This window comes from Vigna angularis, chromosome 1, assembly GCF_016808095.1.
Source record: "Vigna angularis cultivar LongXiaoDou No.4 chromosome 1, ASM1680809v1, whole genome shotgun sequence".
Taxonomy (NCBI): domain Eukaryota; kingdom Viridiplantae; phylum Streptophyta; class Magnoliopsida; order Fabales; family Fabaceae; genus Vigna; species Vigna angularis.
In genome coordinates, this window is record NC_068970.1 from 43153055 (window position 1) to 43176673 (window position 23619).

The window sequence follows — 23619 nt, forward strand, 5'->3', positions numbered from 1 at the left end:
TGGACGAGTTGGAGAGATTAGGGATGTTTATTATGTTCCGGAGTTGAAGAGCAATATTTTAAGCATGGGTCAGATAATTGAAAAAGGTAATTCAATTTTTATGAAAAATTAGGTACTATATTTAAAGGATAAGCATGGTCGTCTAACAACCCAGGTAAAAGCAAAGAAGAACCGGTTGTATGAATTGGAGCTGAAAATCTTGGAGAGAAGATGCAAACCCGGAGTAGGATGATGCACATGGAAAGTCGAACGAAGGAAGGAAGAATTTAAGTTTATGGGGGAGTTTGTTGAGATAAACTTAAATTTTAGGGTTTTATTAATAATTTTGTTTAAATCTTATTTTATTAATTTTTGGGTATAGTAATATTTAGTTTGATTTGATAGAGATAAAACAGGGACACATAATTATGATTTTCGGTTTATTTAGGTACAATATTATTTTATGATAGATTAAGAAGATTTTATTTTTAAGATAGTTGATATTTTATTTTTATTCCTCGTAATATTGTAAGTATTATGGGTATTTAAAGCCCTTCAATTATAATGAATAACAAGACTCAATTTCAAAAAATTATTTAAGTGTGTATATCGTAAGATTTTCCCAACAGACACTTCACTAAAAATAATAATGTAAATTCCAACAATTATTTTTATATAATGTGACAAATAATTTATATTTATAGCGATTTAAACAACTATATATCGTTTACATAGTATTTTTATATAATGCCACAAAGTATAATATGACGGTTTCAAGCGAATTATCACAACAATCGTTTACATTATATAAAGTAGTGACAGTTTCTAGAATAAATTGCTGACAGTTAAAATTATTGTAAACTTTTAAATAAAAATTAAATATATAAAAAATAGTGACACTCGAAATCTCACCATTCATATTATATTTATGACGTTTATAATTACATTTATTATAAATGTCGTAATTGAAATATTTTATAAAATAGTAGTATCCACGTATATTTATAATTTCATAATTTATAATTTTTTATATAATTAATAATCTACATTTATAATTTATAATTACCTACATTCATAATTTCTTAATTAATTTTATAATTTAATAAAATTTTCATTTTTTTAATGATAAATATAAAAACATAAAAACTTATATCACTAGAAACAAAATTAATCAACTTATATTTTTATTGATAATTTAAGATTGACCTATACATTTATTGGTAATTACAATACATGTATAAAGAAAAATACAAAATATTGATAGTTCTCTTTACACTTAAATATTAAAAAAGAAATATATATACATGTTTAATTTGTCCTCTTCCTCGATTTGATTCTTTTTTGTGTTCTGCATAACCCACAGCTGGGGCAATACCGACATAACTTCAAGGTATACACAAAATGCCCAGAAATTCCTGTTTAATAAATTATGTCAAGTTGATGAATGATTACACAAGGGTAACACAACATAGGGTATTGTCTGCATTCAATTTCAAAAATAGAATAGGTAATGCACAAGTATATAACTTTTTAAGTTGAGTAAAACAAAAGCGAGGCTTATAATTTTGAAGTGAAAGGCAAAATTGTATTTTTTGTGCATGTAACTAGATCTCAATTTAAAACGAATCATGTATATAACCCACACTGCTGTAGCAAAAGTAGCCCAGTCTAGCAGGGTGTGTATATCAAATTCCATGAAAAACTGCAATATTGTTAACAGCTAAAAACAGAGTTGTCAATTCCTGGGATTTGAGTGATAATCCTGGTGAAAGTTGTCTTATTGGGCTTGTTGGCCCACTTTCTTTAGTTTTTTTATTATCTCTAGTTTATTTTATGAGAACATCAACTTTTTCATTCTTTGTTGCTTCTTCTTTGTAATTCTCGAAACACACAAAGGCGTTTTTCCCTCCATCAATACACTGTTCATTCTTTTTCTGCGAGTAAATTTCTAATCCTCTTCTTCCTTTCTTCTTCTTCATCAATATTTTGCATCTTCTTCATCATGAATCACATTGTATTTACCTTGATTGTGGATCACTTTAACAACTGCATATACCATTCTAATATGGTCTAAGAGCTCTTCCTTTGAAGCGCTCTGTTGCGCGCTTCTTTACCCTCTTCTTTTTCCACTTCTTTTTCTTTCTTTCTCCTTCTCTTGCTCTTGTTCTCTTTGCTATGGCAGAAGACAATAGTTACCTCTACATTCATCCTAGTGAAAATCATGCCACTGCTTCTCGCCTGTTCTTGACGATACCAACTATCATTCTTGGAGTCGCTCAATGCTGATTGCTCTCAGCACCAAAAACAAGATTGAGTTCGTTCTTGGCAATCTTCGTTCACCTGACACCGATAAACTCGAACACGCTGCCTGGATTCGAGGGAATAACATGGTTGTGTCGTGGCTTGTCCATTCTGTTTCCACGAACATTTGTCAAAGTATCATATGGATGAACAAGGCTTCATAAATCTGGATTGATCTAAAGAACATGTGCTCTCAAGGAAGCTTATCTCGCATTTCAAGCCTTCAACATGATATCGCTACCCTTCATCAAGGTGAGCTCACCACTTCCGAATGTTTTACCAAACTTCGCATTCTTTGCGATGAGATTGAAAATTTCCGGCCAGAACCCGTCTGTACCTGTAACCCTGATTGTGATTCTCAAGTCTTAAAAATTTTGAAACAAAGAAAGCAGAAAGATCAAGTTATGCAGTTCTTACGTGAGCTTAATGATTAGTTCGCCAATCTTACTTCACAAGTTCTTCTTTTGGATCCTATTATGGACATCACCAAGGTCTTCTCCTTAGTGGCTCAACAAGAAAGATAATTATCTTCTGGAAATCTGGTTGGCGTGGCCAAGATTCAAGATAACAATAATTCTAATAATGCCACCGCTTGCAGTTATTGTGGCATTTATAGGCATAATGAAGCAGTCTGTTACCGAAAAAATGGTTTTCCTAATCAAGACAAGTTCTAGAAACATTCAGACTAGTAGAAGACACTGCACTCATTGCAACAAAGTGGTCATACCATGGAAGTCTACTATAAAACACATGGGTTTCCTCCAGGACATAAACTCTACAACAAGAGCGCTCAGATTCACCATACTTCTGTTCAAGAAGACAATGGAAATATCAAAGACAATAATTCTGACAATATTGAATCCATTTGTCTTACACCACAACAATTTCAAATACTGGCTAATCTCTTCAAAAGCCACAATTTGAATGACTCCTCTACTTCGGCCCAAGTTCACCACATCGGTTCCGTTTCAGCAAACCAATACTTTTTAGGTAATATCAGTCCTACTCTTACCTCTAAGTCTTTTAAAAATAAATAGATTTTTGATTCAGGAGCTACAGACCATATAAGTGTTTCTTTAAAAAGTTTTTCTTCTTATAAAAGAATTAAACGTATTCAAATTGCTTTACCCAATGATACTATTGTCTATTCTGAGTACTCTTGAACTATTAACCTCAACCATAAGATCTAACTCTTTGATGTTCTTTATGTCTCACAATTCTCTTTTAACCTTATCTCAATATCTAAATTAATCTATTCTAATAATTGTGAACTGACATTTTCTTTACATGGCTGTACTATACAAGACATTCAGACCAAAGAGAAGATTTCTATAGTTAAACTCACTAGTGGCCTATATGTTTCAGATTTTTCTTCAAATATGCCTACTGTCTGTTCTGCTAACAATACTGTAAATGATCTTAGCCTATGGCATATAAGATTAGGACATCCTTCTGATATCAGATTGCATAGTCTTAAACTTAAATACCCTTTCATTGTTCATCATCTTACATACATGTGTAATACTTGTCATCGTGCTAAACAAAAAAAAGTTACCTTTTTCATGATAACAACTCTAATACAATGAATATTTTTGATATTATTCATGTGGATATATGGGGCCCTTGTAATATTCTTTCCATGCATGGTTTTAGGTATTTTTTGACTATTGAGGATGAATTCTCCCGATATACTTGGTTGATACCCATGCCTAATAAATCTGTTGTTAGAAAAACCATCACTGATTTTATTACAAATATAGAAAACCAGTTCTCAACCACCATAAAAACTATCCATACTGATAATGGAATTGAGTTTTCCATGCATAGTTTCTTTTCTCTTAAAGGTATTAACCAATAAACCACTTGCAATGAAACCCCACAACAAAATGGTATTGTTGAGCGAAAACACCAGCATTTGTTGAATGTCACTCGTTATCTCCTATTTCAAGCTAATTTACCTACTATTTTCTGGTGTTTTGCTGCTGAATATGCTACCTTACTAATAAATTGCATGCCTACTCCTTTACTTAACAATGCTACTCCTTATGAAAATTTAAATGGCAAACTTTATGATATATCTGCTTTACGTGTGTTTAGTTGTCTCTGTTATGTCTCCACCTTAGCTGCTAATAGGAAGAAACTTGATGCAAGGGCTGTTCCTGGTGTTTCTTTTGGCTTCAAACAACATACAAAAGGTTATCAGTTTCTTAATTTACAAAATCATAAGATAGATATTTCTCGTTGTTTCATGAAGATTTCTTTCCATATACTTCCTCTCACAATAATATTCATGACTCTAACTCTCTTTCTCTACCTATTCCTCACAATTATCATCATGATTATGATAATGTTAACTTTCCTAATAATCTTATTCTTGTGCCAACTCCTAATGATCCGGTCACCAACACTAATGAGGACAACATGGACGTCCAACAAACTGCTGATCCTGATCCTCCTACTGCCTTTAGTGATGATGTCACTAATGTTCATGAACACAATGATATTATCAGACGTTCAACCCGGTCCAAATGTCCTCTTGCTTACCTCACAGATTTTCAAACTCACAATATCACTAGATATCCTATTACTGATTTTATTTCTTACAACAAGCTTTCTTCTGATTTCAGGCACACCATTCTATTTATTTCCTCCATAACTGAACCTCACACTTACAAGGAAGGGTCTAAAATACCTTAGTGGACCCAAGCCATGCATGATGAACTCAAAGCTTTAGAAGTCAATAAAACTTGGATCATTGTTGATCTTCCTCCAGGAAAAACTGTTATTGGATGTCATTGGATATATAGAATAAAACACAAGTTTGATGGGTCAATTGACAGATTCAAAGGCCACCTTGTTTCTAAGGGCTACACAGCTTGAAGGCCTTGACTACCTTGAAACCTTTGTCCCTCTTGCTAAATTAACTACTTTACGCCTTCTCCTTGCCATTGCTGCCTCTAACCAATGAATCTTAAAGCAACTTGATGTCAACAATGCCTTATTGCATGGTGACTTACATGAAGAAGTTTACATGCAACCTCCTCCTGGCCTCCCTATTCACAATCCAAATCAAGTGTACGAACTTCAAAGATCTCTATACGGGTTGACACAAGCTAGCCAACAATGGTATGACAAACTTTCTACTTTTCTTTTATCAAATAAGTACATACGTTCCAATGTTGATCACTCTTTTTTTTTGAAACATTGTTCTTTCGGGAAACAACGCTATCGAGATACAACACATCACCACTTTTCTTGACAATCTCTTCCATATAAAAAATTTGGGTAATCTTACTTACTTTCTTGGTTTGGAAGTCGGTCGGAATAGTTTTGGCATTGACCTTAGTCAATGAAAATACACCCTTGATCTCCTTACAGAAGCTGGAATGCTTAATTGTGCCCCTATGCCCACCCCTATGACACATTCCTCTTGGTTAACTAGTCAAGAAGACCTCCTCAATGATGAAGACGCCTCATCCTATCGTAGAATCATCGGACGCCTTATATATCTCACTAGCACCAGACCCAACATAATTTTTTTTTTGTCAACAATCTCAGTCAATTTGTCTCCGTTCCTAGCACCCTACACCAACAAGCTGCCAATCGCATCCTTCGTTATCTAAAAGGTAGTCCTGCATCTTCAGTAAGGAGATTTGTCTCCCCCTTTGTCTCTGCCTTGCAATATGGCTTGCCTAATTGTAGCACTTGCTTGATCTACACTCGTTTGCATAGTGGTCATACTTGTCACACTTAAAACACTCAACTCCTGACCGATCTCCTCGGCCTTTTCCTTGTCCTCGATCACACCAAATTTGCTGACCGGTGTGGTCTTCATTATCATTCTCAAAATTATCTTGGCCACGTCCACCTCGTCCTCGACTTCCTCGTCATCTACCGCGAGGACCTCGACTCTTAGTAATCCGAGTTTTATTCGAGTCAAATTGTAACTTTAGTTCTTGATCATTGAGTTCTCTTTTTTTCTTTTTCTTCCTCAATTCGTGAGCTTTTAATGACCCAACTAACTCCTCCACAGTGAGAGTTGACAAATCCTTTGTCTCTTCAATAGTGACCACGATACTTTCAAAATCATCTGTCAAATTTCTCAAGATCTTTTCCGCAACCCGGTTAGGAGGAACCTCTCTCCGTTCATTCCGAGTTGGTTGGCCATCTTCTGCACTCGAGCTATGAACTCGGCAACTCCCTCATTTTCATCCATCTCCATATGTTCAAACTCTCTTCTGATAGCTTGTACTCGGACCTGCTTCATGCGGGTATCTCCTTTGTATGCCACCTTCAAAATTTCCCATGCTTCTTTTGTTGACTTTGCATTAGCTATTTTCTCGAATCCAGATTCATCCACTACATTATACAGAAAGTACAAAACCGATATATCTTTCACTCGTGTCTTTTTCAGTGTAGTAATTTGGTTCACTATGTGATGCTCATCATCCACGGGTTCATTGTACCTGTCCTTCACTATGTCCCTACATCTTGGGATCCAAGAAGAACCTTCATTTGCAAAGACCAATTGTCGTAATTGATATTTTTCGACAATTGTGGCACACTCATCCCATTGACTACTTTTTCCATCTCTCTCACAAAAAAAATAAGCACTCACTTTTTCTCTCACGGTGTTTGACTCTATCCTCTCTCGGTACTCAGAGCATAAAGCTGTGATACCACTGTTAAGAAAATCTCACGATACACACACTCAAATATTTTCCAAAAATTGAGTTTGTTATTCATTGATAATTGAAGGGCTTTAATAAGTCGTGACACTTACAATATTACGGGAATAAAAATAAAATCTGAAAATAAAATATCAACTATCTTAAAAATAAAATCTGCTTAATCGATCATAAAATAATATTGTACCTAGATAAACCGAAAATCATAACTACGTATCCTTATTTTATCTCTATCAAAATCGAACTAAATATTACTAGACTCAAAAACTAACAAAATAATATTTAAACAAAATTATTAATAAAACCCTAAAATTTAAGTTTAACCTAAGAACAAGCCTACGACACTAGTTGCTCTAGCTACTCTTATACATTATTGAAAAGTGGCTTGCTCGAAAACTAAATGATGGTAAATGACCAAAAGACTCTTAACTGATCTATAAAGTTGACACTAATGATGGAACATGATGCATTTTAAGGAACAAGCTTTGGTACCAAATAATGGAAATCCATTTCATAAAACTTGAATTTGCTTCCACGGAGATGATGTATCGGGATGCAAAAAGTGAGATTGGATGAAGGAGAAACTTTAAATGATGAATGAGAACATGTTTCAAGAGTAAGATTGGATGTGTGACTTGAAGGAGGTTGAATCAACCCTCAAGGAGAAGGTTGAGGAGAAGTTAAAAAGATAATATATCTTAGTGAAATTGGAATAAAAGAGCTGCAAAATTGATAGAATATCTCTATATATTTTCATGTTTGTTTTGCAAAGCTCGTGTCACTCCTATTTATAAAATGAAGGAGTTAACCCAAGTCTCAAAGATACAAAAAAAAAGGTACAAAGAACCTTCGACTAAAAAGTTTCAAGAACCTTCCTCAAGAGTGAGTAGTGCATGTACCTTTGAAACTAAATAATTCAATAATCTTCTTAGTTAGTTTCAAATGGATGCTCCTTTAGAGGATGTCTTGACCCATAAGCATTTTTTTAAGATTACTTAAGGTCCAAGGTAGCCCAAAAAACTACTTAGTTTTCCTAGTCACTCAAAAGTCATCTTGTAAAACCAAAACTGTACTCTTACAGAACGCAAATTACAACTCCAAAATCAATATATGCTAAGAAAAGACTTTTTACACAAAGAAAAGGCTAATCCTATACAAAATATATTACTCTTAATCATATAATTATAATCAAGAAAAAGGATTGGGTCTTGCCATTGGTCCATGTTGTAGATCCTTGGATGACTTTCCATTATACTTTCTCTCTTGAAGACGATTTGTCCTCTGATCAAAAACATATCTAAGGAACCACAAATTTAGCTTTATATCTCTTCTTGGATCAAAGATCTACTTACAATAACCATCCAACAATATTTGAATAAATTTTTGTACCAAAGTAAGGGCATATCTAAAGTAAAGAATTAAAGAATAATACTTTTTTTAAATGATTTCCTTTAAGAGTAATAAGACATAGTTCATAAAAATGTTTTTGTCCACTTTGAGTTATTTGTAACTTGTCAGGCAATAACAACACAAAGTGATATTTTTCAAAATCTATTAAGGAGTTTAAAACAATGAGAAGTGAGAATGGAGTTAAAAGAATTTCAAAAGTAAAGGTTGAAATCAACAAATGAGAATCATTAATGACATGAGAAGAATTAAAAGATTCAAAAACTCCTTTTAAAATTTTTGACTCGTTATAATTGTGGAAGTGGGGGGTGCTTTTAGTAGCACTTCCTCCTTAAATATGATTTCTTCCCTGTATTTTTTTCTTCTCTTAATTTCTTCTTTCTCTTTCTTTTCACTCTCCTCCCTTTCTCTTTTCTCTTTTTCTTCTTTCTCTTTCTTTTCTCTCTCCTCCCTTTCTATTATAGTTTCATCCTCTCTAAGTCTTCTAGCTTCTTCAACTTTAACTCTTAGAGTTTCCTCTTCTCTAGCTCTTAGAGCTTCCTTCTCTTTCGCTTTCTTCTCTTTTGCTCGCCTAGCTAGTTGTATTTGCTCTTCTTTTCTTATTTCAATCTCTCTTCTCTCCTTATCCCTCAAGAGCTTCTAACTTTCTCTTTAAACTCCTTCTCTCCATGAAAGAACTCCTTTTCACTTATAAGTAATTCTCTACCTCTCTCCATGAGTTCTCTATCACTAGTACAAAAGCAACGTATAACGTCACGCGTTCAACGTCCAACCACTAAATATCCAACGTTAAAAATGACCGGTGACATTTTTGTAAATAAATGCAATTATTAAACGTCGTTTAGAATTGTAATTCGACGTAAAATGATATAAAACGTCGAATGTTCAAGGGTTAGACATCAAAAGGTTATTCAATAAAAATTTGAGCTTGAGATTGAAAAGTCATTCACTTTATCTTAGCGCGCGATACCATCTTCTCTTCTCAAACTTTTTTCGAATGAAGTTTGTCGACTATCACATGTATGGTTTATTCGCTTTACAAACTTTCTTTCATTTGATACATGTGCATGTTAATTAATTACTTTATGTATGATTTTCGTTTGTCTTAATCGATTATTTTCGTGTTCTTGTCCTTCATAGGCGCATTTTGCTTTCTTTGTCACTAGTGACGAAAATTTATTCCAACGGTCCCACCTTTTGAAGGTTAGTTTTCGTTTTCGTTTTGAAGAACTTATTTGTTTAACTTGTTTGTTGTTATTGTTTGATTGAACTTGTTTGTTGTTGGTTATTGTTGTTTGTTTTTCATACTACACGTTCATAGTTCTTGTTTTATAAAATACCAAAAACTGAAATTTGTTGTTTTTCTATTTTCAGGTGTCGTGGAGTTGTGAAAAAGGATAACAATTAATTAAAAAAAAATTGATACAAGTCGAATATTGACAAAATTCGACGTTAAGTTAACGTCGTATATTAACAAAATTCGACGTTAAGTTAACGTCGAATTTTTTAAATTTGATGTCAATTTAGCGTCTCCTAATATGACACCGTTTGCGAATTCGCCGTTAAAAGCTCCAAATATTCGATGTTGTATGCGATTTTTATATGAGTGTATTCTCATGTTTAAGCTCTTGATTTCTCTTAAATGAAGGTGGAAAAAGTTTTCTTCTCATGCATGCTCTTAAACATGTCAATCTCTAGTTGGTGATTTTTTACCATTCTCAACACCATACCATCTTTGATTCCACAACTCACATGCTTCGCTTACAATCCTAGAAGTACATAACCTAACTATATGATATTTAGTACACCTAACAATAAATGATGAAGCTTTTCAACCTTTTTCTCCCTATGACATTGGATCAACTTTATCTTGAGACAAAATCGTCTAAAAGGAGCTAGACTGTCTAAAAACCCATGTTTTAAAGTTTATCAAACAATATTGTTTATAAAAGAAGCGTCTAAACAATTGGATATGCCAAAAGACAAATGCTTGACGATTAAAATCGTCTATCTGAATCTTTAGGAAAAAAATATACATAATGAATATTAGAGTAATTATAACCAAATAGATAGTGTCTAATGCAATAAAGAAATATATAGGTTAAACACTTATGCATTTACATTCAAGCAACTTGTATCACCAAGTGTCTAACAAAGTAAATCATGTATGATGACTAAAAAGAGGCACTAAACGATATAGAAATGATGTTGTCCGGGAGATCAACTCTAATAGTAAAAAGCTTGCATTGTTGACTCTCAAGGTTTGACATTTTGGTCCATACTTTCTTATAGTTGTTTTGTTCTAATGATAGGAAATGAAACAGTGGACTAGAACAAAATAACAACAAAACAACACATGTGGAATAGAAATGCAGTAGAAAATGGAAGGGAAAAAACTTAACTATGGATGCGTGGACGACCACAGCTTTGATACCACTTGATGGAAGAAGGATCCAGCTGAATGGATTGAAGAATGATGATGATGATTGGAGGAAGCATAAACTATGGAAGCCACTCTTCAAACGGTTTTCGGTGGCTGGATTGAAGGAGAATGGATGATTCGGTGATGAAGATAGGGTTAAGACAAAGGAAGGTTGAATCGAACAGTGGTTCGGTGATAAGAAATTGATGAAACGATGATGGAGAAAATGGAATGAAGGCAGAGGTATTGGTGCTGAAATATGATGCGGATGATGTAGAGGAATGCTAAGAATGGAATCCTAGCTAGGGAGAGAGGCTAGAGGAAACTCTCAAGCTCTCCCTCAGTGACCTTCAACAAGAAGAATGTTCTGGAAAGAATCAACAGAAACCAATTCTTCATTCAAATCAAAGGTCTCTTTTACAATGGCTAGCAAGCTATTTAAAAGGAAAAATACAAAGCTCTTGGTTCACGCCTTCAGTCAGCTAACGTTCTAGTAATACCAGCTGTACAAGGGTGAATAAACGTGAAGCTCCACGTGGACAATAAGCAAACAACTTGGTGGAGAAATACGAGTGGCTACGTGGGCAAAAAGCTAGCAGCAACACGTGGACAACAAGTTTGTTGTAGTTTCAACCACTAGGCTCAAACCCTCATCCGTTGGGCGCCAGATTTCTTCAAGTGAAGATTTGGCTTGCTTCTCCATTCTTAATGTTTCCTTGCTTCTTGATTTATCAAGCTTCTTGGCTAGTTGATCCATGATCTCCTAGCTTTATTAGACCCTACGAAACACATATAAACATATTAAAGAGAATCCTTCTAAGACTTAGAGAAAGAAAATCAAGAAAGAGCTTATAAAAGTCCTTCTCCAACTTCCCTTTCTTAGCCTTAGCTTAAGTTGGTACTCCTTTGAATGGAATGCCCTAAATGGGTTTCCATCATTATGTATGACATATAGATGCACTACACTGTTTAGCATGGTTATGTTAACAATATGCATAACATCATTTTCATCAATCAAAAGTCCCAACCTATTGATGGAAGCTTGTCAGGCCTGGAACTTGTAGAGAATGGTGTTTTGGTGTGTTTTTAATGGTGTTTTGGTGTGTTTTTAATGGAAGGAGTGTTTTTAATGGAAGGAGTGTGTGTAGAGACCTCTCAACTCAGAAGGCCTTCCTACTATGGAAGGAAGCTAGAGGAAAGGTTGGAGAAAGTGAAGAGAAGAAGTGACTCAATAACAATAGGGCTGGAAAACAATTTCTGCAACATTTCACTAAGCTCAAAAGTGAGAAAATACAAAGGGGAGGCCCTCTTATTTATAGGTGAAGAAGGGGCTCATTTCTGAGCTAAATTCCCTCCAAAATTCAAAATAAAAGACGGGCTTGGAGGCTAAGTCAGCTGGGCCATGTGAAGCATGTTGGGTCACATGTACAATGCTGCCAAAACGTGCTTCAGGCTGCTTCGCTGGCGTTGGAGCCCCCCCTGTCTAAGGGTGCTGGAGCGAACGTGAGCCAGGAAGTCCATCTGGTGCATTTGAGCTGGAGCCTTCCTAGACTTAGCATGAGTTAGTACTCCTTTGGATGGTTTGCCTAATTAGGTTTCCATCATACCCTTCCTCTTGAAGAACGACTTGTCCTCAAATCGAAAAGGTAAAGAAGCACAACTTTGGTTTAGTACTTCCCTCTTGGATCAAAGATATATCTACAACAAATAGCAAAGATGAATATTAAAAAGATGCATCTAAAGAAAAGAATACAGAGTGAAGGCCTTTTATCTTTGAAATTTTTTTTCTTAGCACTATCCTTGGCCTTTATTTTATTTTTCCTTTCACTTTGTTTTGAACATTGCCCTTCATTATATAATGAAACAAAGTGATGTTTTTGAGAAGAAGTTTTAAGGTATTTACCTTTGTATGTAGAATTTAAAATCATGCATACCTTCTTCTCCTTTCTCTTTTCTTCTTTAGAAGGTTCTTTATCCAACCTTTCTTTTTCTTTTCTTTCTTTTTCAATTTTCATTTTTATTTTTATTTCATCCTCTTTTACTTGATGAGGTGTAAGAGGAATCAAAGTTATTTTACTTCCTTTGTGGAGAAAAGTTATCTTATTGGTGTAGCCATCATGAGTGGAGTTATGATCATATTGACATGGCCTACCTAGTAGAACATGCCCAGCATCCATTGGCACAACATTACATAAAATTGTTTCTTCATAGTTTCCAATGGAGATAGGTATGTTTACTTGTGTTTTGACTACTATTTCTTCATCCTCTTTTATCCACTGAAGCTTGTAAGGCTTGGGATGAGGAATAGTAGTTAAGGCCAACTTTTCCACCATCCTAGAACTACAACAATTACAAGAGGATCCACTATCCACAATTAATGAACAAGTGTTTTCAAAAACTTTGCACCTTGTGCGGAATATATTCTCCCTTTGTGATTATTCTAGTTCTATATGTTGACTTCCAATAAGTCTTCTCACCAATAACAACTCTCCTTCACAAGGTAAGGCTTCTTCCTCAGATATGGAAGTATTTGAATCACTAGAAGAATCTTCATCTTCATCTTGATGTTCTAGGATATAAGTAGACCTTTTATTAGGACACTCAGAAGCATAGTGCCCTTTGTAACCACATCTAAAACACTTGGTCTCTTTTACCCTATCATTTTTAGAAGATTCTTTAGAGGAATATTTTTCCTTTACCTTTTCCCTAGGTCCCTCTTCTTTTGATTTGGAGGGTTCACCCTCCCTCTTGGACTCTTTCCTAGGGTAGGAAGAATCAAAGTAGTCTCTTTTAGAGGAAGTTTTCCTCTTCAATTGTTGCTCTACTCTAACACAAAGTTGGACTAACTCATTGAGATCATTATAAGGTAAAAGTTCTACCTTATCTCTTATGTCATAGTTGAGTCCACTTTGGAACCTAACAATTGTTATCCTTGGTTCCTCTCTTATCCCAGATCTTAACATGAGTAACTCCATCTTTTGCCTCTATTCCTCAACACTCATGTTTCTTTGTTGGAGTTTATGAAGCTTGTCCATTAACTCCCTATCATAGTATGCTGGCACATGCCTTCTTCTTAAGGCAGACCTCAACTCATTCCAATACCTAATGGAAGGTAGGTTTCTCAATCTCAAATCTTTGACCAAGGCTGTCCAACAATATAAGGCATAGCCTTGAAAGCTTAAAGAGGCCATAGTTATCCTCCTCTCATCATCTATTTGGTGGCACTCAAACAATTGCTCAACTTTCATCTCCCATTCTAAGTATTCTTTCACATCATCCTTTCCATGGAAAAGAGGAAGATCAATCTTGGGCTCCCTCGGCTGATGTTCTCTCACTCTATGATTTCTCCTAGGAGGTATTTTATAGTGGTCATCATGGTGATGACTACTATAATGCTCAGGTTCACTAAGTGGAGAGGATGTATCTTCAAGGTATTCTCTTTTTCTTTGTATAGACCCTTCTTTCCTTTTACCCTTGTCCTTATTGATCAAAAGTTGACCAATCATATCCTTGAGCTCACTGATCTCTTTGTCCCTTTGTTGAAACTTTTGCTCAAATTCCTCTCTTAGTTGTAAGCTCCCACTTTTAGGTCTCACACTTCCTTGGACACTAGATTGACTCATCCTTGTCAAGTATGTAAAAATGGTTTTCACAAGGTTTTCAAAAACTTGCAAAACTAATGAGTGAAAAGGTTTTCACAATCTTTCTTTGTTTTTGGTGAAGGATTTCTAAAGAGATTCTAGAGGTAAAAAATGTTTCCAAGTAGCTCCCAGGAAGAAGAGGTGAGTCACAATTGGACAAGCTTAGAAACCAAGTTCTTCCTAGCCAGAGTTTCCTTAGAGTTATCTTTTACCTTAGTTTCTTAGTAGAAATTCTTCAAAATATTATCAAATGTTAATGAAATGCTCCTAAAAACCAAAAGAAGGTTTATCTAGATGCTATGCAATCCTATATACCACGGAGACTTAAAACAAAAAACAAAAAAAATCAAACAAGTAATTTAAAGAAAGCAATAAAGATGCAAAATGTAAATGCTAGACAACCCTAAGTGAAAGTGCAAGTGACACTTGGAGCCCCTTGACACACTTTCACAATAAGAAAACGAAATTACACTATTACAATGTTCAAATGTGATCTTGGAATTGCTTCAAGAGCATTTTCCCAAGTCACTTAGCCAAAAATCGAAAAGAAATTTAAACTACAAAGGTTCCGCGATATGAAGGTTCAAACAAGCTCAAAATAATGCCTAAAACAAGTGTATGCTTCAATCTTTGGCTGTTCCAATGTGCCACTCAAAAAGAAGTGTGTGAGTGGAGCTTTTTCTGGTTAGAAATGCTGCTGGAACATAAAATTGCAGCTGCTGGACAGAGGATAATTTGCTGCTGTAAAGTCCTCCTTCTTGATCCAATTTCAATCCCCTAACCACTTCCTAAAAGGCTACCATAGTAGGTGTAGGTTTTTGCCTCTGGATCCCTCAATCAGAAGTCACAACTGCTCCAAAATTCACCAGAAAACACACCAAACATTTTTAAAATTCTGCACCAGTTTTTAGAACACTGCACCAGATTTTTGGCAAACAAAATGGCTGGAATGGACAGTTTTGAGGCAAAAAATAGGGAAACCAATTGAAACAACACACAAATAAAAGCAAGCACACAAAAGGAACCTAACAAAGGCACTAGAATAGATGAAGAAAGCAAGAAAAATTGAAATCACAATACAAAATTCATTATAGGTGCAAATTATTTGATAAATTCAAAAGTGTTTGATGAAATGCCCCAATGAACTCTAGATTTTTGTGATTTTGACTCTCAGGGCTTGTAAACTGGATTGCATGGTTCTTTAAGCTTTTTAACACTTGATATTACTTCTTTTGATCATTTATTTTCATTTTCAAAAACTGAACCAACTTTTTCCACAATCCAGAAATGAATTTGAACAAGAAATACCAAAACAGTGGTTGGAAAGTGTATTCTGCACCAGAAAAAGTGGATTGAAATAGTGGTTTTAAACCCAATTTTGATTGGAAGTGATTCAATAGTTCAATTGATGCATCAAACAACTTTGTATCATCATTTTAAAGATGTTTAAATATTAAAACAACTGGAAAACAAATTGCAATGTGAATTCACTGGTTCACTTCCAAATTAACCCAAAAAGTGATGGTTTAAAGTGCAAATCTGGATATAGGCCTAGTTTTGACCAAATGAACAGTGCTAGAAACTTTAAATCATCAATTTAAACTTGCTCAAACTCTTAAACAACACATAAACAGAAGATTTCAAAACATCACCTCTGTTGTACCAAATTATGCAGTAAAATGCACCAAATTTCCACCAAAGTCAGTTTTAAAAGAAACAAAAGGCTAAAGCAACAATACAATTGACTCAAAGAAGTATGAATGCAGTGATCTAAGCTAGAATTGAAAAGCTTAGCATGACCAAACTAGAATTAGACCAAACAAAGAATTTTAGCACGGTGAAAGCTAAAAATGAAAACTGAAACAATGAGATGCTAAGGAATTTGAGCAACCAAGCTATGCATATTACATTTCATTGCTTATTATGGTCTGCCACATCTTTACCATCCTTCAATAATATCAAAAAAAGTTGTAAAAAGCTTGAGAATCAAAGAAACCGAACGGAAAACAGATCCATGAATTGAAACAGAAATAAATTTTCCTGTAGTAGAGTTCACACAGTATTGAAATCAGAATTGATTTCTAGTGCTTCAACTTGTATCACCAAGGCTAGAAAAAGTTCTCATTGCCTTTATTGGTAGATATATAGCTTGTCTAGCACTTGAACTCAAGAAAAAACAAATTAAACCAGCAGAAAAGAATACCAAAACAGTGACAGAAATTAAAAGTGTAATATTCACTTGCACATGACCAAGACAACACAAATTTGAAGAAATTAAGCTGGAAATGACTCAAACAAACAACATTCACCGTTTAAAATGAAGGATAAACATCAACACATAATGGAAACAAGAAATCAGAGAGTGGAAATACAAATTAAACACAAAATAGAAATAAAAAGACTGAAACAGTGAACTGGTAAAGGATGACAGCAGAACAACACATGTGGAATGAGAATGGAGTAGAAAATGAAAGGAACAACTTAGCTATGGATGCGTGGACGACCACAACTCATGATACTACTTGATGGAAGCTTGTCAGGCCTGGCACTTGCAGGTTGCAACTCCAAACAGCAAGCCATGAAAGTGCAGCGAAATGGAAGTAGATGAATAGTGTTTTGGTGTGTTTTTAATGGAAGGAGTGTGTGTAGAGACCTCTCAGCTCGGAAGGCCTTCCTACTATGGAAGGAAGCTAGAGGAAAGGGTAGAGAAAGTGAAGAGAAGGAGTGACTCAAGAGCAATAGGGCTGGAAAACAATTTCTGCAGCATTTCACTAAGCTTAAAAGTGAGAAAATACAAAGGGGAGGCCCTCTTATTTATAGGTGAAGAAGGGCCTCAATTTTGAGCTAAATTCCTTCCAAAATTCAAAGTAAAAGACGAGCTTGGAGGCCATGTCAGTTGGGTTACGTGAAGCATGTTGGGTCACATGTACAATGCTGCCAAAACGTGCTTCAGGCTGCTTCGCTGGCGCTGGAGCCCCCCCTGTCTAAGGGCGCTGGAGTGCATGTGAGCCAGGAAGTCCATTTGGTGCATCTGAGCTGGAGCCCCCCCTACTTGAGGGCGCTGGAGCGGCCCTGGTGCTGATCCCTTGAAGTGCTTTTCCCAAATCTGATTAGTTGACCATGACTCGTGCTTTTATTGTATCCTACAAAACAAAACAAACATATAGTTTTAAAAGAGGAATCCTTCTAAGACATAGAGAAAGAAAATTAAGAAAGAGCCTTTAAAAGTTCTTCTTCAACTTCCCTTTCCTAGACTTAGCATGAGTTAGTACTCCTTTGAATGGTTTGCCTAATTAGGTTTCCATCACCTATCTTCCAACACTGACCCACCTCCTAAAAAGTACCACAACTCCTTCCTTTCAACATGTCGTAAGTCTTTTAGTCCACTTACAATATCAAAATATCTCCACATATCCGGGTCACACAACCAATGTGTTGTTTTCCCAGCAAATTGCAATTTCCCATCAACATCACTTACAAAGTGTACATTATGGTGAACAACCACTTCAAAACACTCTCAAACATTTTATCCTATATATTTTTGCACCTGTAAATTATGCAAAAAAATAAAATAAAATAAACAAATTATGGTCCCTACCACCAAAACAACCAAATAAGGGGCAAATTAGGGTCCCTACCATCGAAAAACCCAAATGGAGGTTCAAAACTTATACAAATTTCAAAATGAAATAGAGGATAATAACTTGATCTCATTAAACAAGACTATGCATAAGAAATAACAATTTCTACCTCAACAACAAAACATTCTCATCCCAAAACAACAACAAAATATTCAATAAAGTAAAATAATCGATGACCACACACGGAATGAAACTCACCTTAACTGTTGACAACCTTCAATCACCGACGAACACACAATTTCTACTAAAATCTTCTTCCCTACTCCTTCGATCAACGTTCACAAATGATTCAAATCCCTAATTCTACTTCAATTCCTTCCTTGCACCTTCAATATGGTATACCTTCACAAATGAAAATTGAATTCCATGTCATAAAAAATTCACATAAGAATGTCTATTGTGCACTGCTGCTGATGATTTATATAACATTAAGGATTTGGGTCTATTTGTTACATATTTAAGAAAAAGGACTCAATTGAGCAAAATTTGATAATCTAATTGAAATTTGTGAAAAAAACAAAGACATACTGATTGAGGTCGTACCCGAATCAAATTAATATGTAATTAAAGTGCAGTATATGCTAGGAAGTGACTCCTAGATCATATCTCAAGGACCAAATGTGGTTTTGACAACAGGTCAAACACGTAGTTGATGGGTAATTTTGGACAGTTTTACTAACAAAGACTCGAATTAAAACACTGATTAAGGACATACTGGTCATTAGTTCAGTTATAATGCTTCCAATCCTTGATTAGCAATGAATTATATGCCGCTCTCACCCTAATCCAACACCAATCAACCAACTAAGCGAAGAACAATTGGGTTTTCCTTAAAATGAATTAAGCAAACGAATTACACATGATTAATTGATTATGCATAATTAATTGACTAAGCAAGAATTAAACCTAATTAGACTACTAAGTGTGTCCTAATTGCAAGTGCAAAACTGATTAAACATGATGCAAGACTAGGCAGCACAACAATTACAATAACAACTCAGAAACCTCATGGAAACATTGCAACAACACTAATGACCAACCTAAACAAATTAAGCTACCAGTAAAATTAGTTTAACACAGCAAAACCAATTCGAAATCATCATCTTATAACCAATACGAAATTCACAATATGAACTGGAATAGTGAGATTAATCTAGAAACAAAACCAAACTAAATTCAACAACTCAAAATAGATGCAGAGAGGAAATATGAAACTAAAAATGGATGCAGAAAGGTGAAAAATGAATAGAAACAAAACTAGAAAAAGGGCAAACGAAACATCAGCACAACACCAATAATAAAAAGCAAGTGCAAAACCAAACAACAACACAAAAACGAAACAGCACCACAAAAAACATGAATGAATACCAAAACGAAAGTGGAAAATTACAATTTAAACTAGAAACGAAATGCTAAGATGAGATTGCAAACAAAATTCAAACCACAATGTAGAAATAAGATGAGCAAAACAAAATTCAAATCCAAAATGAACTTTTACTCAAGTTGTAGAAAGCGAAAATACAAAATGAAGCCTAATGAGAGGCCCCTCCCTTGTTCCAGTCCCCGAAACGTGAGTATGCGCTTAATGAAGGAGTCTACCCCCTTTGGGCACAAAACCCTAAGTTAGTAAGTCAGTCACAACTTGGGTCTCTTCCAAAAATGACCAAAACTAGGCCCAATGTGCAAAGGTCTTCCCATAAATACAAATCTGGTCCAAAAAACAAAACCACAACCAAAATAAAACTAAATGCTAATGTGGACAAAAACAAATGACGTGACAACCCTCTTGAAGTCCCAATTATGATTCCAAAAAATTGTCATAAAAATAATAACAAGAATAATTAAGTTCAGATAATTCAAATTATTAAAATAAGAATTTAATTAGTGGTCAAATCAAACCCAAATACAAAAACTGGGAAAATATTGAACAATTAAGCATCATTCCCTAATTAAATCTAATACAAGATACTAAATAAATAGTAGAAAACATTGATTTAGAGTTTAAACATTTTTTTTATATGTTTGTCTCCACTAATTATAAGGAATATAAATTTTCTAAAAATAATAATGTGAACAACCTGTAGAATACGAAAGAATATAAATATTTCCTAATGCCTTATAAAAGAAATTAGATACTATGTTTAGAAATGTATATTTTAAATTATCTATAGTTTAGAAATGTATTATTTAGTATATAATTCATAATTTTAAAATATATTTTTAATTGCATAATACGAAAGTGTAACATTACAATGTAGAATATGTTTTGAGATTTGAAAATATAATGTGCACTATACAATATGGAATATATATTTTTTGATTTGAAAATATATTGAAGATTGTATTTTAAATTATATAATTTAAAAATGAATAATATAATTCAGAATATATATATATATATGAATTAAATATATTTTTTGTTCTCAGATAATTATAAAAAGTTATTTTTAAATTAAATTATAAAGTATTTAGTGTTTGTATTTTATGAAAGTTACGCTCCCAAAAAGTGGGATCTTTCCCATGTGATAAAGAGATAATAGTAGACTATAACTTAACCTGAACATATTATTGGTTGAAAAATGATTTATATTACTTTCTGTAAGAATAAAATATTTTATAATTTAATTTACTGACAAATCATAACTTTTTATAATAGTTTATGACAAAAAAAAAAATTTAATCCTAAATATATTGTAGATTGTATAATCTAAAATACATTTATAGATTATAGAATCAGTTTTGTGAAATTTGTTTGTAAATTGTGCAAATCAAACATTTGACCGAGTCAATTTATATATTTCCAATCCAAAATCTGTGAAGATGCATAAAAAAACCACGGGTGGAGTAAGAAAGAAAGGGGCATGTAATGGCTTCTGCTTCTATACATTGGGCCAAGCCCATAGATTTGTTTCCATTTGTTTTTCAGGATTATTTGAGTGTTTAGTTTTGTGTCTCATCTTAATGAATGATTTACTTTTTCATGCATATATTTGGTATGTGGCTCAATGTGCTAGTACACGTTAAAATCCACAAATAAGGTCAAATGACCAGTCTTTGAATAGGTGAACAATCTTTTCTACTTTTTAGAGTCTCTTTCTCATAATCTAGTTAGCCACTCACCTAAATATTCTAAGGTTGCCCAATGAGTCAATTGCAAATTGGTGATTAGTTAAAGTGAACATAGACAAACTTAAATATAACTCATTACACAAGTATCAGCCTAAGGTTTGAAACCAAAAAAAAATTAGTTAGGAAATGTGCCTCTTAATCAAACCCCTAGAGTTAAATATATAAATGTAAGTTGTTTGCAATGATACTGCTCATTAACCTACACAAATTTTTGAAAAGATAATGTTTTCCTAAAGACTAGTTGTCAACATGAATGATGGAAAGTGCAGACAGAGCCTGAGATGGATCCTATGCGCATTTGATATAAAAACACAAACAAACCAACCACAGTGGCTACTGAATTATGTAGGACAAGTTTAGGTGATAGAATTATTACAAACTAAAAGTAATATTATGCTGCTAGGATTCAAAGCTATGTAACACAGAATATGAAACACGGGAATGCATTGAAAAGGTAAAATGAAGAGTAATAGGTTTTTTCAACGGGGATAATTAGGAAGACAACGCCAATAAAAATAAATTCAAATGTGATCCAAAACCTTGAAACAATAAAATCATAATCTTTTCTTTTTATATATTATTCAACTTTTTATTTTTAATGATTTAGATTCCCAAGAGAGATAATGATAGAAGATGAAAACATGTCAATTTTAAAATCGATGGTAATCTTGGTTTTGAAGGATGAAGCTACTGCAGCATGCCATCGTGAAAATGTGTTGTGGTTGGGTCCTACTGTCGAAATGCTGAGTAAAAGGGTAATCTTATTGAGATTCCCTAACGTTTCTAGGCAAAATAATAGCCATGGTGAGATTCCTTTGCTCAAAGTTTGGGTCCCAGGTCTTGGTTTTCTTTCCTTTTCAATTTTGGACAGTATTTTTTTGCAGTCTATAATCATTTCATTGCACGAGTAGTTAAACAAATATAAGCATTGGAATATTCAAACTAATTTATTTTATATACGTAGTCTTATGTGTTCTCTTTTTGCAGAGTAAAACTGAATATTTAGCTGTTAAAGTGCGTGAGAGGGAACATTGTGTTCAAGCCTAAGTTGACCTATATGGATTTGTAAATAACAAATGGGATGGTAGCAATGATGGCTCAAGGAATTATCGGAAGACGTGTGTGACTGAAATGCATAATGTTTGGTAGACACCTACATAAACAACCACCAAGAAAGAGATGTAAAAAAGAAAAATTAAAAGAATATGACGAAAAAAAAAACAAGTTTTCATATCATTATTATAATCGAATATGACTATTCAAGATTCATGAAGCTTCCTCAATATATTGGGTTTGTGGCTATATATGGTGGATGAATATTAAGTAGTACAACTACTAAAGAATTATTGTTACTAAACAGGGAATGATTTATGTAATACCATGTGTCCGTCCTGGTTACAAATATATTGAACTTCAAATTTGTCCCTTATGCATTCACGTGAGAGAATTTGGGGTTCTTAGATGCATCCAAGTATTTTTATGAATGTGTTCTTCTATAGATTTTGGTAGTCTTATCTTTTGATCAATGATATGATCATATTAAATTTTATTATGTTAGACATACCCAGATATAATAAATAATAGTCCACTTGTTAGACTTGATTTTTAAGTGGTTATTTATTTTCTTGTTAATAATTATTTATTTACAAGATCTCTAAGTTACATTCACTATACATATGAATAGTTCCACAAACTATCCCAAGTTCAAAATTCGAGTAAAGAGTACTTGATGTAGGTGGATGATATCTTTGAATTACGATTTTTTGGCGAGAATGAAAGAACTTTGAAAATCTTTTTAAATATAATTTGGTATGACACTCAAACTTGAGGTAACTTCATACATTGCTCTGATGATGTTGAGTTGTTTTGATAATAGCATTTATGTTCAAGCTCATATAGTAATAACTTGATTTGCTATTATTCATGAGTAATCGCTTCGGAGACCACATTTCATTCCCTTAATTAAGATTGCCACTGGACATTAATTTAACCCGACGAGAGTTAATAAGTGTAAAAGTGCTCCACAATGAGTGTAAAGAAAAACTAACACACAAAAGCAAGAAAATAACATAATAAGAAGACTACAACTGCATAGAACGTGATATTGCTGGAGTTTTCTAAAGCAACCGAAGTTCTGTGCAGCTAATTGGTGCAGTTTTGTCTCGCTTGGTCTGGTGCACACAAACTTAATTTCTGCACATGAGCGTATAGAATGACTAAAATCTGTTGGTTGATTGAGAAGTGTTGAGTGGTGATAAAATTGGTTCCTTCATGCTGGAATGGTGAGTGATTTCAAGAAGCTGGCATACTCAATTGGCTAAGCAGTGTGCAAGATAAACTTGAACTTGATGAGGTGTGTTGTTTCAAGCGATGGAAGTTGGAGTCCGTGTTTAATACAGAAATCGTTGACC

General features: G+C 34.0%; 1 protein-coding gene across 1 annotated transcript; it reads right to left on the reverse strand.

Annotated features, from left to right (window-relative positions):
- Positions 1–6382: 6382 nt before the first annotated feature.
- LOC108319695 (uncharacterized) lies at positions 6383–13130 on the reverse strand. Its single transcript, XM_017550918.1, has 2 exons — positions 12950–13130; positions 6383–6789 (listed from the first exon to the last, which is right to left on the reverse strand). The coding sequence occupies exons 1-2, from the start codon at positions 13128–13130 to the stop codon at positions 6383–6385; spliced, it is 588 nt and encodes a 195-aa protein (XP_017406407.1).
- Between the last annotated feature and the right edge of the window lie 10489 nt (positions 13131–23619).

Bases quoted from the DNA above. Each gene is read 5' to 3' on its own strand.
- LOC108319695 (XM_017550918.1), bottom strand. From the start codon at position 13,130: ATGGTGGAAAAGTTGGCCTTAACTACTATTCCTCATCCCAAGCCTTAC. The intron at 6,790-12,949 runs GTAGGCCATGTC...TTGCAAATGAAG, and splicing joins TGCTGGGCATGTTCTACTAG to GTTCTTCTTGGATCCCAAGA.